The following is a 19,189-nucleotide window of genomic DNA, read 5'->3' on the forward strand; positions in this document are numbered from 1 at the left end:
GTCACTACTGTCCACAGCGTCGAGTCGACTGCGGTTCATTTCATTACAGTGATCCTGCTTGCACTCATAGAGCTTATTGCACTGCACTATTCCCTTTTCGATTCAAGTTGGCAAGCAAGGGCATATTACCGGGCCACGTTAGACGTTGTCTGTTAGTTCCATGTAAGTTTATAAGTTTTTATTAAAAGTCCACAATTGGAAGAGACTTGTGCAACTAGAGGGTGATTTGTACTTTTATGATCGGGGATTTTAATTGTTTGACAATCCATTCTTGTGATCGACAAATCTGTTGGATGCTTGAACATATTTACCAAATTGCATCATCTTCTCTGTAACCCACCTCTTCATTCACCGTTTTTGTTTTTGACTCTACGGAGTTGACTCAACATAACTTAATATCCTGTGACCTGTAATAACCTAGTACAATCTATGTAAGCACATGGTGCAGGTATCTTTCATTAATAATAGCCTGTTGAAAAAAGTATATGGCAGCATATGGTAAATTCAAAACACTGCAACTCAATCCTTTCAGAAATGATTGATATCACTTGTATCAACAAATTACAATCAATTTCATTTTCAACATTTTTTTTTTTTTAGAATAGCGAAATGCCAGAAGAAACTCCAGCTGTTGGTGAGTTTTTCGTTTTGATTACTAAAGAAGGGCAAAGTTGCTTCAAAGCTTGACTGACGAGTTGTCTGTGTAAGACGAATTATTCTGGTGTACATTTTAGCTGGTATCTATACCTCTGCTAAAAATGGAAGTGATGAAGCAGGTGATGGAACAGAGAGTAAGCCTTTTAAGACCATTTTGAGAGCGATGCGTCATGCTGGGAAAGAACCATTTCCCACAATTTATCAGGATTCTGCAGACGAGGCTATAAAGTATGAGCCTGCCTCTAAATCTGGGCTCAAAAAGAGCCACAAGATTTGGCAAAGAGATCAATATAAGACCGCAGACCAGCAGAAGAAGTTGGTCGAAGATGAAGAAAACAGATCAAAAAACTTGGAAGAAGCCAAGGCAGTCATAATCAAAGAAGACAAGTCTCTTCCTGTTGCAGCATGTATTAAGGTCAGGGATAGTTTCTCCAAACGTAATGAACGAGTAACCATTTTTGGCTGGGTACACCGTTTGAGGCGTCAAGGTGCTTGAATTTTACAAATATTTCCACATTGAGTGTCATTACTAGTTATGTCTTGTAAACAGATTTATCAGAAAAGAAATATTTTCCAGGCAAATCACTCATGTTTATCACTCTGAGGGATGGAACTGGCTTTCTACAATGTGTTTTAAACAACAAATTGTGTCAGACATATGAAGCTTTGACTCTTAGCACTGAGGCTACAGTTGAATTGTTTGGAACAATAAAAATTGTACCAGATGGAAAAGATGTCAGTTCATATTTCATTTTTATCAGCTATTATAAGTAAAGTACTAAGCACTTTTTCATCTCGAATTTCGTATATTTTATAGGCTCCTGGAGGTCATGAATTGATCGTAGACTACTGGAAGTTAGTGAGATCGTCTCCACCTGGTGGTGTAGATGCTATTCTAAATGAAGAAGCTTTACCAGATGTGCAGCTGGACAACAGGCACCTTGTGATACGTGGAGAAAATGTTGGTCTAATTTGCCTCAAACACTGTTATTTTTTCATGCTAACTTGCCCTTGAGGGTTCAATGAATCTAATGTTCACCTGAAATTTTTTGTTCATGTTCTACACAGACATCTCGGATTTTGATTATGAGGTCCATATTGATGCAGGCATTTAGAGATCATTATAGGGACAGAGGTTATTGCGAAGTAACCCCACCGACATTGGTACAAACTCAAGTAGAGGGTGGATCCACGCTCTTCAGTTTGGACTATTTTGGGTGAGTTCAGTTGGCCTTTATAATTCTCTTCATAACATGTTAGAAGTGTGTTCATATTCACCACCATTTGTACGACAAAGGAAATTCGTGAACGAAGGACATTTCTTCCAGAGAGAAGGCATATTTAACTCAAAGTTCTCAACTTTATCTTGAGACTTGTCTGCCTGCCATGGGCGATGTGTACTGCATTGCGCAGTCTTACAGAGCTGAGCAATCGAGAACACGTCGACACCTTGCCGAGTATGTAAATGTATATACTTGGCGCGTTGCAATAGTTTTAACGTCTTGATAACTATTCTTTCAATTACCAAAAAAACAGATATACACATGTAGAAGCAGAGTGTCCATTCATTAAATTTGATGATCTTCTTGATCGTTTGGAAGATTTAATCTGCGATGTTGTCGATCGCGTATTGAAATCTCCTTACGGTTCTCTCGTCAAAGAATTAAACCCAGAATTTAAAGTTCCGACAAGACCATTCAGGCGTATGAACTACTCTGAAGCAATCGACTATCTGAAAGAACACAACATTACTAAAGAAGATGGAAGCTTTTACGAATTTGGGGAGGTAGGATTTACGGATACGATTAAAAACTGCGTTGATCAATAAACAAAGACTATTTCTCATTTATAGGACATTCCTGAAATGCCTGAAAGGAAGATGACTGATGCATTGAATGAGCCTATAATGCTTTGTCGGTTTCCAGCTGAAATCAAATCCTTCTACATGCAAAAATGCGAGGAAGATCAACGTTTAACGGAGTCAGTTGACGTTCTTTTACCTAACGTTGGAGAGATCGTTGGTGGTTCTATGCGTATTTGGGACCACCAAGAAATTCTAGAAGGTTATAAAAGAGCAAATATCGATCCTACACCTTACTATTGGTACACGGATCAGGTAGGCACAATCGATAATCTGCCTATTCTTTCATTATCAAAGTGTATCATCAAGTATAAAATTATACATATTTATTTCAGCGTCAGTATGGGTCCTGTCCCCATGGTGGCTATGGATTAGGATTAGAAAGATTCCTCTGCTGGCTACTTAACAGATACCATATTCGTGAGGTCTGTCTCTATCCAAGATTCCTGGAACGTTGTCGGCCGTAAATTCAAATGATCGAATACCGTGATACAGGCCAAGATGACTCGTTTGCGCGGCATCCAATCTGAATTATATGTATTTATATCTTATTTGTTCGAATCGATTATGCAAGTTATGAGAATTTCGAATAGAGTGAAAGAGAAGCTTGGCGCGTGTTTAACCATATTATCAGGATATTGCTTACAGTGTTTTATAATCATTGAAGCGAGTCATTTTATCAGGCTCTCATTCGTTTCTGTCATCTAGTAATCTGAATAAAATAAAATATGGATTTAAAGTGATGTGTTTTTCCTTTTCGTTCGATTTTCCCTGCATTAGTTCCTTCTTTGAACGCTCTTGTCATTTACCTGCACGTTGATATCATCCAATTTTCGATAAATGTGGCGACTGTATCTTCTAGCGACTCGTTCTGGAAGATCAGTAATAGAATTTCAGCTCCTTCACGTGAGCCTATCAGTTTCAGAAGTTTATTATCGATTACACTTATAGGCATGGTTCCGATTGACGTAAGTGGTTCAACATTGCAGTATATTGAATAGACACAAAAGTATATTTTTTGTTTTTACAGCTGCAAAAATTACATTACAAAATTGTCCCAAAAGTAACCATCCTGGAATTGCTGTATTTGTTTCTGGAAGTCAGAAAAAATAGAGTTTTGAATTAAATAAATGTAATGTGGAGATCACATATTCTCTATCCCTTTGGCGATGTTAGTAGATTGCAGCAGAGACAAAAATGAAATAGAAAAAAAAAGGAGAGAATTTCTGTTATTGTAACCCCCTTATCTCTACACACTTTTCTCTTTATAATATTTTAGTTTGCGTCACTTTTTCGTTCCATGTCATTACACACTTAGGTCATGCTAATTATTGTCCACAAAAAGACGTGTATATCTGAGTTTTCACTGCCATCAAATGCATTTACATTTATTCCCTCTGACACTAAACTTATTTCGTAATTCCATACGCAGATTGGTCAAAATTGGGGTCTCATTATTCAGTAATAGCCAGTGTAAGACTTAGCTGCCTTAATTATACATAACGCTACGCTTTTGTCGATAGAAAATAAATAATAGATATTTTTTTATTTTATTAATAATATATCGAATAGGTTGTTGTTGTTGTTTTTCTTTCGTAATTTTCATTTTTGTGTTTTGAATATATTAATTAACGGTATCAACTATATCTATGTGTATTCGGTATATTAATCGTAGACAGAACACACGCTTACACAGCTATTAATACTATTAAATTATAATATATCATACAGCTACATGTTCGAACGATTAAATAATTAAAAATATGAACGTAGGTATGTTTTGTTACAATAGGAAATGGGATCCTTCTGTCTCCGTTATTATACCGTTATGCATTTATGGCTTGCCGAAATCGTTTGATGACATTTAAAATTGTTATACCCACGTCTCAATGAACAAATCCATTTACTGTAGTTTGTTGGAAATAATTGTATTAAAACAGTTCTCCTTTCAGAGTCGCATAGGTATATAAATAATAGTACGCATGTAAATCTAATTATGAGTTAAAAATAATGTAAATATATCATGAGAAGAAGCACGGTATGAGTAAATCCTATATGAAAAATATTGGCAGTATTTCAATACATATACGTTTTCGAATTTCAGGTTCATATCACTGATAAAAATTGTGGGACAGTAATAAAACTACTAATGCTTATTGGAGCGTGGCAAGCCATGAAATTGAACATACCTTACAAGTTATAGATAATAATTACAAAGGCTATCTACTACCGCCGAAATGCTTCACCAATTACTAATAATAGTGTAGAATAGAAACTCCAACTTCGGCCCTTACAAAAATAAGTTGTAATATTCTATGAAAACCAATAAATAATGATGTATCATTAATTTATGACTTACTACTTGTATGGAATTGTTAAAATTGAAAAAGTATTTCGCTAATATATAAGACCAACGTATTACAATAATCTTATTTTTCCTTAGCGGAGACGCGTAGGTGTACGCGAGTAGCGTATTACCTCCGCGGAAGCTTCGATAATCTTGAATTTTTATATGCAAATGGTTTTCTGGTATTTAACTCTGCGAAGAAACCGACTCGATGAATTTTTTTAATGCACAATTCTTATTTTTAGTACACATAAAACGATAAATATGAATGTGGTTGATTTCAGGTGAACGTAGCGTGAGTGTGGACGCGATGCATTTGATAAATATCTGATCGCTTTGCCTGAACAATGTCTGCGTTTAGTAGATGTACGAAAGCAAGATGATAAATTTTCTTAACGTCTATGCTTCGTATTATACAATAATAGATGAATTTTTTTCAGTTTTAATATACACCACATATCAGACGAAACTTGAACCGTGCACACGCATTCGTACGAAAAAATCACGTGCAGTATTCATGTTTCGAAATCAACATTATTTTCGTATAATTACAATTGCGTGTAAATAATGTATAAAATTTGGCGTCACGCAGTTTTACGCACTGTTCATGTTATACCGATTTCTGAGGAGTATGTGTCTGTGTATGCAATGATCTGGCATAAAACGTTACCACCAGTTATTAGCTTCGATATACGTATGTTTAAATAGATAAAATATACTCGTTTACAAATACCTCGATATATACGGTTTACTCGGCCATAAATTATCTTCATTCATAATAGCCATAGTATACCTATATAACATATGTATAACTATTAAATATTAATGATAAATCTTATCAAAAATTGTCTATATAATTAAATTACGCCTAGTACGCAGAATTTTATGTGTATTTATAATATATATATATTTATGTATATATTTATATCTATTTGATAATTATCTAAAAGCTAGTAGAACATAAATCTACTGACAAAAGTGACGATTTGTTTACATTTTACAGTCTGCGATTCAGTATATATCGGAACATTATCGTTAGAGAACTAAACTTTGAATAATTACGGGTCTTTTGTGAGAATAATACATATTAAATGTATTTCGTCATGTAAACAGCTTATAAGTTATGTTAAATTCATATACTTTGCAATACTATGTACCCATGTTCGTTAATACGTAGTTCATGTGTTCGTTACTTGTTACATCTATTTTTAATATATAGTTTATCGTATTGTATAATATATTCAATAATACATATCACACTGAGCCAGCTGTGTGTCCATCTAGTGTACCCCGCACTTCTTCACTGATTCACTTCTTATTGATATTATTAATTATTGTTGGTTATCGATAATAATTTTAAAAAATTTCAAGTTGAAGGCTGGATTACCTACTATTACTTCTGGGCAATATTAGTGCGTGAGATGTGCGTTGGGTCTAGTAGCACTTACGTGTGCACGCGCACTTACGCACGAGGTCCACGTCCTTCGTGTATCGTGTACCATCAGTGCAAATTAGACGGACCTGACGACAAAAAATGATTCAATTAAACTTAGAAAATTTGATTCTTCCGAAGTATTCTCATTGCACTGCTCAGAGAAGTGAATGGCCGATTCTTGAATTATTCTTATCATTGTTTTAGTTACCTTGCGTCTCTTGGTCTTACGCGGTCGGCAACAGGAGTTACCACAGCTTCCCCAGCACTTGGCTAATTTAACAGGACGTCGACTGCGACATCCATTTTCGCTGTAGTATTCTCGAGTGTGTTCTTTGCGACACGTTGGTGCTGTAGACGAACGAAAATTGTCATATGATTAGCTGAATTGTTCCGAGATTGTCATTTCGCCGATTAATTAGCAGTACCTACCTTTTTCGCAGAATAATCCCTGCCACCCTGCTTGGCATCGGCAAGTGTATCCATTTCCGAACGGAGACGGAATACATTGTGATCCTTTTTTACATTCATGTCCCGCACATAGATCACTCACTCCTGCGCCTGGTGCTGATACGGCTATGTCTGTAAATGCGGCAGAAAAGATACTGTTAGCGTTTTCAAAAATTAATATCAGCGATAAAGCAATCGGTTGTTCATAAAATTACCAGAATGTTCACGACTGATTTGCTCGTTGGCCTCTTCACTGCTACTACTGATGTCGCCTGTATCCGTGCTGCTTGCTTCGTCAGCCTCTTCTTCCCCAGAAGTACACCCTGGTGTAACTTTGTTTCTCTTTGCTGCGTTACTGAAGTCCACCAGTTTGTGGTTGATCCACATTTCCGAGATACAACCTGATATCAAAAATACCGAATTTGCTTAGTCATTATACCTCGATCACACCGCGCAAAACTTGAGATGCTTTTGTTATATTTACCTTGGAAACTGGTAGTGTTTCTCAGATGAAACTCGGTGAACGCAACGCTGGCTGTTTCTGGAGGAACACCACCAATGAACATGGACGCCGTTAATTTGAGATATTCTCTCGGTCCTTCGTTGATGATGCTTCTGGCTGGTCCGCTGTCGACGCTCATAGTGAAATTCTTTTTTATAGCTAATAACTCGGCTTTATGTGGTTTTCCATCGGACACCATTTCGTAGCTGTACATTGTTGAGGTAGGGTAATTGCCGACGTCGTACGACACTCTGACACGACCGTTATACAATTCCACTGCAATGTGTTCTCCATTCTGTCCGTCGTAAAGCAGAACGCCGTTTTCATGGGTCGTGGTGAACACTATGGTCACGTTGGCTTCAGGCCTTGTGCGAAGTGGCTCCAACTCGACCAGCGAGCTGTTATCCACAAAGCTCAGACTTGTCAGGTACTCGCATCGTTTTCCTGAAAATATTCAATCAAATGCGTATTGAAGCATTTTTCGGGACGTCGACTTGCGTCATTTGAGTCCATGATTCTTACCAGTATAACCGGGATGGCACTGGCAAAGGTAGTCCGCGGTGGAAGCAGGAGAGGGTTGAAAGCAAACGCCGTGCTGGCAATCGTGATGAGCACAAGGGCTTGTTTGGGGATAAAGCATGGCGATTGCCGGCGCCACTTCGCAATACCTCCCTGTAAACTCCCCCGCGCACTTACATTCATAATTATTTATGCCGTCGATGCAAGTTGCACCATTCTGAAAAAAGGATTCATCGTTTCAATCAAGTCCAATTGATGCGTTCGTCAATTATTGAGAGTTATTAAAAATTGGTGAACTCGATGGTACCTGGCACAGATGATTAGCGCAATCATCCAGGTTGTTTGAGCAGTTAGAGCCCGTGAATCCGAGTGGGCACTCGCAGCTGTAGTAGGTCTGGTGGTCGACGCAGCGACCTCCGTTCTCACAGGGGTCGTGTCCTTTTGTGCAGAAGGGTATCTTCTCCTTACAGTATTCTCCCATGAATCCCGGGGTACACTCGCATCTGTAGGCCTGGACCAGGTCCACACAGGTCGAGTTGTTCGAACATTTGTTGTCCACGCAGTCGTCGATGTTGGTCTCACATCTGAGCCCCTCGTAACCGGAGGAGCAGACGCAACTGTCACACATTGACTGAACGTCAATCAAGACATTGAGCCCAAAATTGGATCGCGGGTGATCCGCCAACAACCAAAACCTCGCCCTCTAATTTTTGAACTCAACCATAATTGGATACGCTCTGATATCTACCTACAATTACCTAATTACAGTCAAATGTCTACCAACAGCTCGGGTTTATTTTCTACAGTTAGGTCACTGTGCCCTCCACCCGCATTCGCATTCTAAATACAGCTTTCTCAGCCTTTTTCATTATTTTAAGAGCTAATCAGAAGTTTGTTATTTTGATGTAGGAATCGCTAGTAAGCTCCCTAGTCAAGATGAGGAGTTTAGACTTGGTTTTTTGGGAATCGATTGCATGACATACGAATTAGAGGGATAATTTTGAACTACGGAGAGATCTACTGGTAAATACGGTACAGGAAAGTGATTAGTTTAGAATAGAAGTTTACAAAGTAGATGTGTACAGATTGTTACCATTACTCTACAAAAGTTTTACAGATACCCTAGCACAAACTACTTGAAATGCAGAGTCACCATAGACATAGCTACCTGAATCTTCCTTCCTCCAGTACTTTGCAAGTTCCGGCGTTCCGGCAAGGATTTCCATAGCACGCGTCAATTTTATGCTGACACCGGTCCCCGTGATATCCTGGTGCGCACTTACAACGAAATTCCCTGTCGGGTAGCGTTTCGCAGAATCCTCCGTTCTGACAAGGGGTTGTGTAGCACATGTCGCACTTGGCCAGGACCTCGGCTGGCTGCTGTTTTGCTGCACAGAAGAAAAGTCTAAAATTAATGAGCAATTTGAGTGCAATTCTAAAAGAGTGGGCCAAAATAAACAGTTCGATATAGAGCATTCAATTATGCGATGCGAACTATTGGAATTTAGTACAAATTTGATGATTCATCATTGTGCATTGGTATTAGGTAGATTGAATCGAAAAATTTTAAATCACCCTTTCGAGTTTTCCCGTGTTAGAAGAGCGTTTTTTTTAGCCCCAATTTCAAACACTATACCCAGAATTCGTTTTTATATTTCTATATAATACTTACTTTTGCACTGAAAGGCAGACGCTGGAGTCGTCAGTAACAATTTATCTCTCATTGCTGCTGGGTCCATGCATCGAGCAATGCCTGGCTCAACGAAATCTTTTTTCACCCACTCAGCCAGCCACCTCATACTGCAGTCGCAATAAAGTGGATTGGCTCCGATCGCGCTAACAAGAAAATAAAATGCAGCAAGTTTAAAAAAATGCAAAAAATTTCTTGAGATCGATAAATTTTAAGGGATATCAAATAATTCTCACAGATGAGTAATGGATTTCAAATCCTCAAAGGCTCCTTCTGGTATCAGCGATATGTCATTTCCGTGGAGTGAACTGTGAATATTAAGACGAAATAATTTTTAATCTCGAATATATGTATATTTGTGTAACCGGAGTTTTGGAAAATTATTTTCGTTGTTAGAAATAACTCACATGATTCGGAGCGATTTTAGCCCTGCAAGTGCATTACGCTGAACACACTGCAGTTTGTTGTAACTTATAATTCTGGAATGAAATCGTTGATTAGATTCGGCCAGTGATGTGATAGGTATTCTTGTAAATTGTGAGGGAGATTACAGATTGCGTAATTGGCGGAGATCAAAATTGTACTTACAGTGTCGAAAGTTTTGTGAGGTTTCTGAACGTGTCATTGGATAACATTCCGATTTGATTGTTACTCAAATCTCTGTGAGAGGAAATAAAGATTCAGTATTTTTATCACTGACTGTGAATATTATCGTAAATATATCCGAGGCCGTTATCTATCAAAGAATACTCACAGTCTGGTAAGCGCTCTGAGATGATTCAGCCTCTCGACTTGGATCGTTTTAATGTCATTGACATCCAGATAAAGTTCCGTTGTTTCGGGAGGAACTCCTCGTGGAATTTCTGTTAATCGTGATCTGGAACATCTGACGACAGAACCAGCGCAATGACATTGGGGTGGACAGTAATCGTCACCGAGACATCCGATGCTGTCATCTGTAAATAAAATCAAAATGTGAAAAAAAATAAATAATAGAAATGGTCGAATTTTAAAACGAGCGAATTAATACGAGAAACTAACTGTTGCACTTGAACTCGTGCTGAGGTATATCCTTGATGATGGCATCTTTCAGTCTCGGCGGATCATGACAACGTCCAGTTATCCCTTGAAGATCGCGCTTTCTGAGCCATTCGGCAAACCACGATAAATGGCAATTGCACGATACAGGATTGCCTTGCAGATTACTGAAAAAATTATTCAAGATTCCAATAAACTCTGCATTCGTCACTCATAGAATTCCAAGTTAACTTGTGCAGTTAATTTTTTTGCAACTTACATGGTATGGATATGTGCCAAGCTGTCGAAGGATCCTGGCATAACACAAGTGATGACATTTCCGTGAAGATTTCTAAAATTAATGAATGAATTTGAATAAAATGACCTATTTTTGCAAACGTCTTCCACGGGGTGAAAATATTCAATTTTACTCACAGCGTTTTCAGATTGGTCAGTCCGGTAAACATCTTGTTATGAACTTCCCTCAATTTATTTTCAGCCAGTACTCTAGAGCATTGGAAAAAAAAAGGAAGAAAAAGTTCGTCAGTATAAGAAGCTTCGCCGGTGATCAAACCAAATATTTGATAGAATTATGTGCTCACAAATCAGTAAGTTTATTGGATCCCTGAAAGGCCGATGCTTCGATGCGAGAAATTTTGTTCCTTCGCAAATCCAAGTGCTGTAGTTCCGGTAATTTCTCGAAAATCCCTTCGGCTTTGATTTTGTCCAATTCATTGTTTCCCAGTAATCTGACAGGTAATATAATACTCAAATATGAACGGGGTTCGATTGAATTTCGAGTGATTTAAAAATAAACTCACAAGGTGGACGTGTAAATGGGTATATCTTTCGGAATAGCCGTGAGTTTCTTGTCCGAGCAATCAACGGTAGCCCCGTTGCACGTGCAGGGCGAGGGGCAAGATCCTGGCAAGACACATTCTCCAGCTCGTTTTGTGAGCAGTTCTTCATCGCCTGTTAACATTATCATAGATAGTGGCAAACCAAAACAATAATGCCTGCGCTAATATTGGTCCGCTTATTCCCACGAATTAATGATGAAATTATTACGAAGCAGGTATGTGATATATGACTCGGATTATGGGAAATGAAGTCATGGACGACATGATTATGAAATGGACAGTCAACGGTAAATAGAACAAGCGTTAGTAGGTTTATTGCAACGACTAGTTCGCGGTAACAATCGAATTCGCAAGCCAACACCGTTTGTTAATTTCATCCACATGGTTCCCGCCTCGTACTTGGTTTGAAAAATTTTATAATTATGCTCAATACCAGCGGAAAAAATTCCCTGATCTAACATGACTATATGATTATAGATAAAAGATGGTGTATGTAATTTGAGTAAATTGGACAACGTTACAAAAACGTTAAACAATAAACGCTAATGTTCTCTTGTAATCTTTTTCATGTAAATATAACCAGTCCATCAGACCATCAATTTATCAGCCAGTCAGCTGCGTATCGATCGGATACTACATTTGTGTTAGTTTACTGTACAGAAGAGACGTTCTGATGAAAAGAGTTTAAAAAGAATAAGATGATTACGACTGAATGTAGGTATATGAATTCCATAGAAAAATGTTTCATGCTCTAGCACATGCAACTTTACCTTTGAAGTTCAGCCAATTTATGAATTCTAAAATTATAGAATTCAGAACTTTGTTCGCCGATTCGTTCTTAAATTTTGTGCTAATTAATTAGGTAATTTCTTCGAAGCGTGAGGTACGACATTTTATTATCATATTTTCTCCCATTCGATGGTGTAAGATAGAAAATGTAATTCAAACCAAAGTATTGAAACATCGAGCAAAATGGTACCGAAGTCTAATTCGCGATGCATTTCGGACGCAACCGGGACGTACCTCGCGTTACCAAGAGTAAATGCGAAATGATGTGCATTCTGAGAGAGCATCGGTTCTAACAAGAATAATCCTTCGCCGAAGACGTTGACTTATTTCTATCGAATCCGAGGTAATTCTAAACGATGATAATTCTTTTCGCTTCAAATTTGCGTCAGCTAATTTTCTACCGCGGATTTTCACGAAATCTCAGAATGGGCATCAAATATCCGTGATGGTATGTGTGTGAGATAATAATGATACGACATAATCATGCATAAGCTGCTGGTGCAGAGCGGGAAGAAGGTACCAACCTGAGCCACCCTGTCGAAGTAAGAAGAGAGTTTGGAATTTGATTCGTGCTTACCCTTACATTTGAACTTGTCGTCGCGCAAGGCATCAATTCGCCGACGATGTATTCGTTTGGGTGCCTCGCACCTCGCTCCCGAAGTCTCGATGGGGTGTGCTTGTAGGTAGACGTTTAACCAGCGCAAATTACAATCGCAGATGAATGGGTTTCGCGCCAAATGCCTGTGAAATTATTACTTACTTTAATTAATTAGTACCAACAATATCTCGGGACTAAATCCCCGGCATTGTCACCGTTACAGAGTCATTTATTAACGCTGACATTTTGCGCGTAAGCTTTTAATTAAAATATTACAGATATTTTAATATACTGACAGTGTCTGGATGCTTCTTAAATTCGCGAATGTCCCGTTCGCCAATGATTTTATGTTGTTGTCGTACAACGAGAGGAGAGTTAGACTCGTTAAATCCTTGAAAAGGTCCGTTCGAATGCAAGATATTTCGTTGGCGTTTAGCAATCTGAAAGGAATTATTGGGTACGTATTATGAAAAAAAAAGTTCCACGTTGATCAACCATCCTAATTCATTTCGCAACGCGTGAACTTACAAAAGTTGCAGGTTTGTGAGTCCTTGGAAAAGTCCAGCTGGAAGTTCCGCAATTTTGTTTCCGTAGAGAACCCTGAAACGTCAATTGTATAAGGTTTCTTTAATGGTTTCGCGAATGAATTTTCGAAGAACAAAAAGGGTGAAATTTGATGGCGAACGTACAGCGACTGAAGCGATTTCAATCCATGGAATGCATCTGCGGCGACTTTCTTGATTTTATTGTTGCTCAAGTCACTTTAAAATGAAAACGAAGAACATCAAATAACGTACACAAATTGATAGCGTGCGGTAAGAAATATTGTAACTTGGAATTGAAAAAACAATTCTTACATCCGTCTCAATTTTCTATACGGTGAGAAAGCCTTCGGTGGTATTTCCGTTATGTCATTCTGCTCCAAACGTCTGAAAATACAATGAAAATTAGCATACTAAAATGTTTTTAGTCAAATTTATTGAAATCCACCGTAGATATCGACGCCAGCTTCCATTCAGCTTTCAATAGGCAATAACTGAGGGTGTCGTTTATCGATTATTGGCGATTAGTTCTTGATACTACTACAGGAATATACATAGTATATTCTATTCGACGCTATATTAACATCGGACGTATATATAAACTTGAACGTTGTCTGGAGTGAAAGTAAACCATTAAATAATTTACAGCCTCTTCCGTCTGGATTCATTTATAGAGCTGAGTATTAACGATAAAAAGTATAGACAATAAAGTAGCGCAGGCTATAACGTCTACTGAAACGTTAAAAAAACGAAAACCGAGTAGAATTGAGGTCAGCCGGGCGTGGTCTTGTATGCAACGACGATCATTGCAACGACAAATCATACGTATCGTATTATTTACAATTCAGTTGTGTCCTCGGGGAGATGAGTGGGGACTTTCGTGAGGGAATTTTCTCGGCAGTCGACGATTCCGTCGGCACATCTACAAGGATGCGGACATTGCGGCTCCGCGCTACATTCCGAACTCGGACGTTCCACCAATCCGGAGCATTTGAACTCTTGTTCCTGCAAAAAGATACGGCCTCGGTAAGTCGTTTTCAACGGAAGAATAACCAGCGGGCGATGCCTCGATGCGTGCTTTGTCACGATTTATACCTGCAGATCGGACAGGCTGTGCCCCTTCAAATTTGCGGGACTCGCACACCTCGTGTGTTGTCCGAGACGTGGATTGTTTCTCAAGTGTCTGGACAACCAGGCGAGGTGACAATCGCAAGACAACGAGTTTTCACCCAGTCTTAAAGTACGGAGTCGTGACAATCCCGAAAGCATTTCTTTGCCGAGAGTTGTCAGTTTATTGTTGTTCAACGTCCTGTAAAGTGGGGGATATTTCGTTAGAAAAAAAAACATATCTGAAAGTCCATGCATTGCTGATCGCAGTCACGGTTTATACTAACAGTATTTCGAGGTCCTTCAATTCCCGGATGGACGCCTCGTCGATACAGGTCAACACGTTGTTATCGAGCAGCCTGGAAAATGCGAGGCATAATGTACCGGTACGGTAAATGGCGAGAAATACCCATTGCCGCATGGAAACCAGAAGGAAATGTCAACGAACTTCTGCCGGGAGCTTAAGTGAAGCTTCCTGTATTATCGAGTTTCGGAAGCTGAGCTTTTCGCTCTGTGTATAGTACCGGAGATATTGTATCGACGGGAGGGAATTTTTGGTTTTGTGCGTTAACGACTGGAAGTTTTCTTGTCGATAGAAGCTCGAATAACTTCAATCGGACTATACTGCTTAAATTTTTCATACTTACAAGTGTTTAAGGGATGAAACTCCTCTCAAAGTCTTTGGTCCGAGCATGGCGATCTGGTTGTGACTCAGATCTCTGAAAAATAGTAAATCATTCATCGAACACGCGCATTTGAGCGAATATCATGTAAGTTGTACAATTAGAACACAGCTGTAAAATTTGAATGTTTCCGTACGTAGGGGTTGAAAAAAACGTAAAACACGAGTTTAACGATTCGCCGCGCGGGTAAAGGAATTGCGCCGTAGAGATCGTCGTTTCGTATAGACTACGATAAAATTCCACTATCTAAAGATTTTGTGGTTTCCCAAACGTGCCCTCAGTTTCCTTATGGCGTCCTTGATACGCGCGAAGGATCTGCGGTAAGCCAAAAACCCCGCACCCCAATTTAACCTGTTCGCGCTCTTGGCATATATCGCGTTCGTTCGCTTTTTCTTATCAACTCTCCTCTATACCACAACGACACTGTCATCGTAAAACGAAGATATTCCGCAAATATTTCACGGTGTTTTCGTAGTGGTGAGAATGTCAAAATAAAAATATGGGGTCGCTGGCACCGTACGATAATGGCATAAAGTAGCGCGACGCGCGTGACTTTAGGGTAAATCATAAATGTCGTAACCCATGCTATACAGTGTGAGGATAAAAGTCGTCGGCGAATATTATATATACGTTGCATCGGGGGTACGATAAATTACGCGGTAATGTACGAGAATTCTATTTTTATATTAACAAATTAAACTCCGCGGAATATAAATGTCATCGTATCAAACCAATTAGATCTCGAAGCTCGGCATAAGTTCCGATTGTACGTCTATCGATCGATCGGATAATTACTTACCTACGAGATAATCATCGCCTCCCTGTCAACCCGTTCGACGGATAACGAAAACAAGCCATTGTTGACAGACAGGTGTGATGGATGAACTAGCTAGTCAGTTTGGTTTCTTAACAAATTGCAACGAGACCGCGGGACATACCCGCATACCTGTACAGGCGTGACTTGCCCTGCCCGTTCATGTATTGACGCGGCTATGCGCGATAGTTTTCATTCAACTTTGCATACGGTAAAACCGATAAATTGCGTCGTCGGGTTGCACCGGCACCTCATACTTCTGAGTAATGGACGACGTCTGACGTTCCGAGAACATTTGCTCATCCGTTGATCCAGCGTATGGTAATTTACTTGATCGATCTCACAGCCAGCGTAATTTATACCGTGCAAAGCTACATCCCGACCTTTTCCACTCGCTGTATCTGTGTCAAAAACTACCGTTAAAACTTTGTAACGTTACAATATACGATACTGTTGTCTCCGAAGAGTAAGATATATCGATCTTTAAAATCTTCCGGTTGTTCCTCTCAGACTTTACGTGTCACAAGTTACTATCAACTTTTTTTTTTCTCTCCTCAAGTGTACGCCCTTACGTCTCGCGAGGGGCAAAGTGAATAAAGAAAAAAAAAACAAAAACCAAAAAAAAACGGTAAGAAAAAGGCCGTTAATGATTATAGCTGGTACAGATAATAATTGAGGAGGGAACATAACGCGGTAACGAGCTGGCAAGAGGAGACGACCGCGAAGTTTCATTACTTATGAAATTAATTAATCATTCGGTAACAAAAGACTTTTCTTTTTTCCGCTCTCTTTCTCATCGATCGATAAGCACTTTTCCATTTCTTCGGAAATTAAAACTGACTTAATTTTGATATTGAGAAGCGCAACGATCGCCTTCTCAAGTCAGGAACAAAATAAAAATAAAAAAAAAAAAAAAAGAGACAAAGGGGAAAAAAAAGCATGACGCAAATTGAAATGTTACGGATGTTTATTAAGCATAATAATTGTAGAGACAATTCATTTCTCGAACGGTCGAGGCTAGTTCAAAGATCGAAGGAGATCCGCTGTCAAGTTAATGCGAAGCAATCGTTATCGCATCTCGCTAATTGGACTCGGTCACGATAAAAAAATATCGAAGACAAAATAAAGGAGAAGAGAAAAAAGGATATCCGTCCAATCAGCCAGCCTTATATCTGAGTTGATTCGTAATGCGTGGCTGTCCGCTATCTGAGCCGGCGAAGATACGTTTGCGGTGGTTCTAGAGGTTCGTCCGCAAGTATATAATTACAGATTGCAAGATTCAGGCAATGAATGGTCAACGAGAGGGCGGGTTCAGGAGTCTCTACGTAGTCGCGTGGTCTATCATTACAAATGTCTGGTTAGCGCGAGCCTTTCATGCCGATTTTTAACGGTGGATTTATCACGAGTATTTTTCTCCGCAGAACGGTCATTATCGAAGGGTGGGGTACAGCGCAAAAATTACATTTGTACCATAAAGAAAAAGCATCGGCGTCGCCGTTGCGAACGCGTCGCGACGTATACCGAGACGCGAGGAATTACAAAGCTTCATCTGCAGTTTGAGATAAACGCTTAAAACTGCCATCGCATAGCGAGCTTCGTTGGGAAAAATTAATCACCTATCGCGGCGTAAGTAAGGCGAAACAATAACGTGCCGACGTGGTTATATTATATTAATAACGATGTGATGTAGGATCGAGTCGTCGGAACTATCGAGCGTATCGTATGGCTACTGTACATGCTTAAGTAGGTATTGAATTATTCGTCGATTTGTCGCGTTGCAACGGAGAGGTACCGAGAAAGTCTGGAATAATAAATTATTCAGTAGTTTTTTTTTCATTATTCATCCGGTAGGTAGGTATGTAGGGCAAAACTTACGACCAATCGCGCAGAGAAATGTCCGCCTTATCACCTTACCACTTACCTGCCCCCGTTTCGCGTTACGTACATGTACGAGTACACGCTGTCCAGGTATATCTGCCATACAGAGTCCAAGTTATATCACTTCGTCGTACATAAATGGGTGCCATAAATTATACAACGCCTGTATTTGTCCACGGAATTCAGTGAGCGCGGAATCCCGTTTATCACGTCTCCGTATATGTTCGGACGATGGCCGGTGAAATTTTGGGGAGGGTTGTCGGGATTGTATAAAATTAGAAAATGGCGAGGCTCTACTAATCGTAGTCTCGATCGAGGGCAGGTGCTCCCGGTGAAACGGTAAGTGAAGTGAGGAACTTGACTCGACTTGACTAGACGGGGTGAGTTAAAGTTGAAGCTCGAGTATAAGTTGAAGTTTCTCGGGATCGTTGAGGCGAGATGATGCTGGAGTTTCTCGCTCGGTTCATCCATCATCTCACGAAGTGGGGTGGCTTAAGGTCGAAGGTATACACGAAAAGGTTATATAGCTGAGGTTCGAGTCGTGTAAGTGGAACGGATATCAAATATAACTCGCGAGGGAAGTTTATATACCTATAAGAGAGGCGAAGGTGTGGAGATAACGATTCAAGTATTAGTTCTAGCTCGTATAAATTATGTACAAGTTATACAAGCTACGTTGCAGAAATCAAATACTGCACGTCGGCAACGATCAGCATGAGAAAATTATCGTACTTTTGAATCATTTCAAGGGTGGAGTTAGCTGTGGCCGAGGAAAACTGATTCTCTGTCACATTTGTTTTTTTTCACATCTCTACGGACACTCGTCCTCACTACATCGACGAAGTCATGGCGATGTTCTCGAGGTGGCGAAAAAATTCTCATTAGTTGCGGGGAAAAGAAATGACGAGCGACGGCTCGGAAGAAACTTTTTGCAAAATTCAAAATTCTTACAGCTCGTGTGAATATTACAATAGCGTTATCAATCATATTACAAGCATAAAAAAACGAATTAATAGTATCAAATGAAGGGAGGAAAGTTTGAAGAGAGTCAGAATAAAATTTCTATGGTATTTCGCCCTACGCGTGTCTACAAGACTTCCTGAGCAAATTCGTAAGTAATTTGTAGGAACTAATAAGGTATGCTTTTATGTTAAGGAAGGTTATTTATTGCGCAGCCTTACCCCCGTAGGGGCTTTATAAACTATGTATAGATACTAGTGAAAATGTTTTCCAATCTTCAGCAACAGGAAACTGAACGTAGTCGGATTTTATAATAAAGCCTTCTGCAAAAGTTTCTTTTCATACACTCGCGGCCTATAGCTACCATACGCTATGGTGCTCGTCGAGATTCTACCTACAGTTCGCAATCCCCATGAGCAAACGAAGAATGAGAGAATGCTCGACGTTGCGTTGGCAGAAAATAAGGAAAAAAAAAATAAGCAA

The 19,189-nt window shown here is 39.4% G+C and overlaps 2 protein-coding genes across 6 annotated transcripts in view; one reads left to right on the top strand and one right to left on the bottom strand.

Moving 5' to 3' along the window:
• Nucleotides 1-22: 22 nt before the first annotated feature.
• Nucleotides 23-3,257, top strand: LOC105685954 (asparagine--tRNA ligase, cytoplasmic). 3 transcript variants are annotated; one of them, XM_012400456.3, is made up of 10 exons: nucleotides 23-162; nucleotides 601-634; nucleotides 735-1,145; nucleotides 1,235-1,392; nucleotides 1,475-1,618; nucleotides 1,726-1,874; nucleotides 1,986-2,114; nucleotides 2,194-2,443; nucleotides 2,510-2,773; nucleotides 2,854-3,257. In XM_012400456.3, exons 2-10 carry the CDS (start codon nucleotides 610-612, stop codon nucleotides 2,983-2,985), a joined length of 1,662 nt encoding a protein of 553 aa, XP_012255879.1. In that variant the 5' UTR covers nucleotides 23-162; nucleotides 601-609; the 3' UTR covers nucleotides 2,986-3,257. The 3 variants fall into 3 exon arrangements, with proteins under 3 accessions (XP_012255879.1, XP_048516188.1, XP_012255878.2); XM_048660231.1 differs by lacking the exon at nucleotides 23-162 and adding an exon at nucleotides 220-431; XM_012400455.3 differs by lacking the exon at nucleotides 23-162 and adding an exon at nucleotides 481-498.
• Nucleotides 3,258-3,511: 254 nt separating this feature from the next.
• Nucleotides 3,512-19,189, bottom strand: part of LOC105686089 (protein slit) — a 215,060-nt gene continuing 199,382 nt past the window's right edge. For 2 of the 3 annotated variants that reach the window (XM_012400693.3, XM_048660229.1), the window contains 27 exons: nucleotides 15,019-15,090; nucleotides 14,659-14,730; nucleotides 14,360-14,573; nucleotides 14,106-14,269; nucleotides 13,580-13,651; nucleotides 13,412-13,483; nucleotides 13,251-13,322; nucleotides 13,019-13,162; nucleotides 12,702-12,865; nucleotides 11,297-11,447; nucleotides 11,078-11,224; nucleotides 10,911-10,982; nucleotides 10,756-10,827; nucleotides 10,500-10,663; nucleotides 10,213-10,414; nucleotides 10,047-10,118; nucleotides 9,866-9,937; nucleotides 9,695-9,766; nucleotides 9,441-9,604; nucleotides 8,937-9,156; nucleotides 8,076-8,385; nucleotides 7,772-7,985; nucleotides 7,232-7,693; nucleotides 6,963-7,148; nucleotides 6,730-6,879; nucleotides 6,509-6,648; nucleotides 3,512-6,386 (listed from right to left, as the gene is read on the bottom strand). In XM_012400693.3, the coding sequence (XP_012256116.1) occupies nucleotides 6,300-6,386; nucleotides 6,509-6,648; nucleotides 6,730-6,879; nucleotides 6,963-7,148; nucleotides 7,232-7,693; nucleotides 7,772-7,985; nucleotides 8,076-8,385; nucleotides 8,937-9,156; nucleotides 9,441-9,604; nucleotides 9,695-9,766; nucleotides 9,866-9,937; nucleotides 10,047-10,118; nucleotides 10,213-10,414; nucleotides 10,500-10,663; nucleotides 10,756-10,827; nucleotides 10,911-10,982; nucleotides 11,078-11,224; nucleotides 11,297-11,447; nucleotides 12,702-12,865; nucleotides 13,019-13,162; nucleotides 13,251-13,322; nucleotides 13,412-13,483; nucleotides 13,580-13,651; nucleotides 14,106-14,269; nucleotides 14,360-14,573; nucleotides 14,659-14,730; nucleotides 15,019-15,090 (4,003 nt within the window). In that variant the 3' untranslated portion in view covers nucleotides 3,512-6,299. The remainder of the gene's footprint in view (nucleotides 6,387-6,508; nucleotides 6,649-6,729; nucleotides 6,880-6,962; nucleotides 7,149-7,231; nucleotides 7,694-7,771; nucleotides 7,986-8,075; nucleotides 8,386-8,936; nucleotides 9,157-9,440; nucleotides 9,605-9,694; nucleotides 9,767-9,865; nucleotides 9,938-10,046; nucleotides 10,119-10,212; nucleotides 10,415-10,499; nucleotides 10,664-10,755; nucleotides 10,828-10,910; nucleotides 10,983-11,077; nucleotides 11,225-11,296; nucleotides 11,448-12,701; nucleotides 12,866-13,018; nucleotides 13,163-13,250; nucleotides 13,323-13,411; nucleotides 13,484-13,579; nucleotides 13,652-14,105; nucleotides 14,270-14,359; nucleotides 14,574-14,658; nucleotides 14,731-15,018; nucleotides 15,091-19,189) is intronic. The other variant, XM_020852335.2, reaches the window with a different exon arrangement.

Source organism: Athalia rosae, chromosome 1, assembly GCF_917208135.1.
Source record: "Athalia rosae chromosome 1, iyAthRosa1.1, whole genome shotgun sequence".
NCBI classification, from domain to species: Eukaryota; Metazoa; Arthropoda; class Insecta; order Hymenoptera; family Athaliidae; genus Athalia; species Athalia rosae.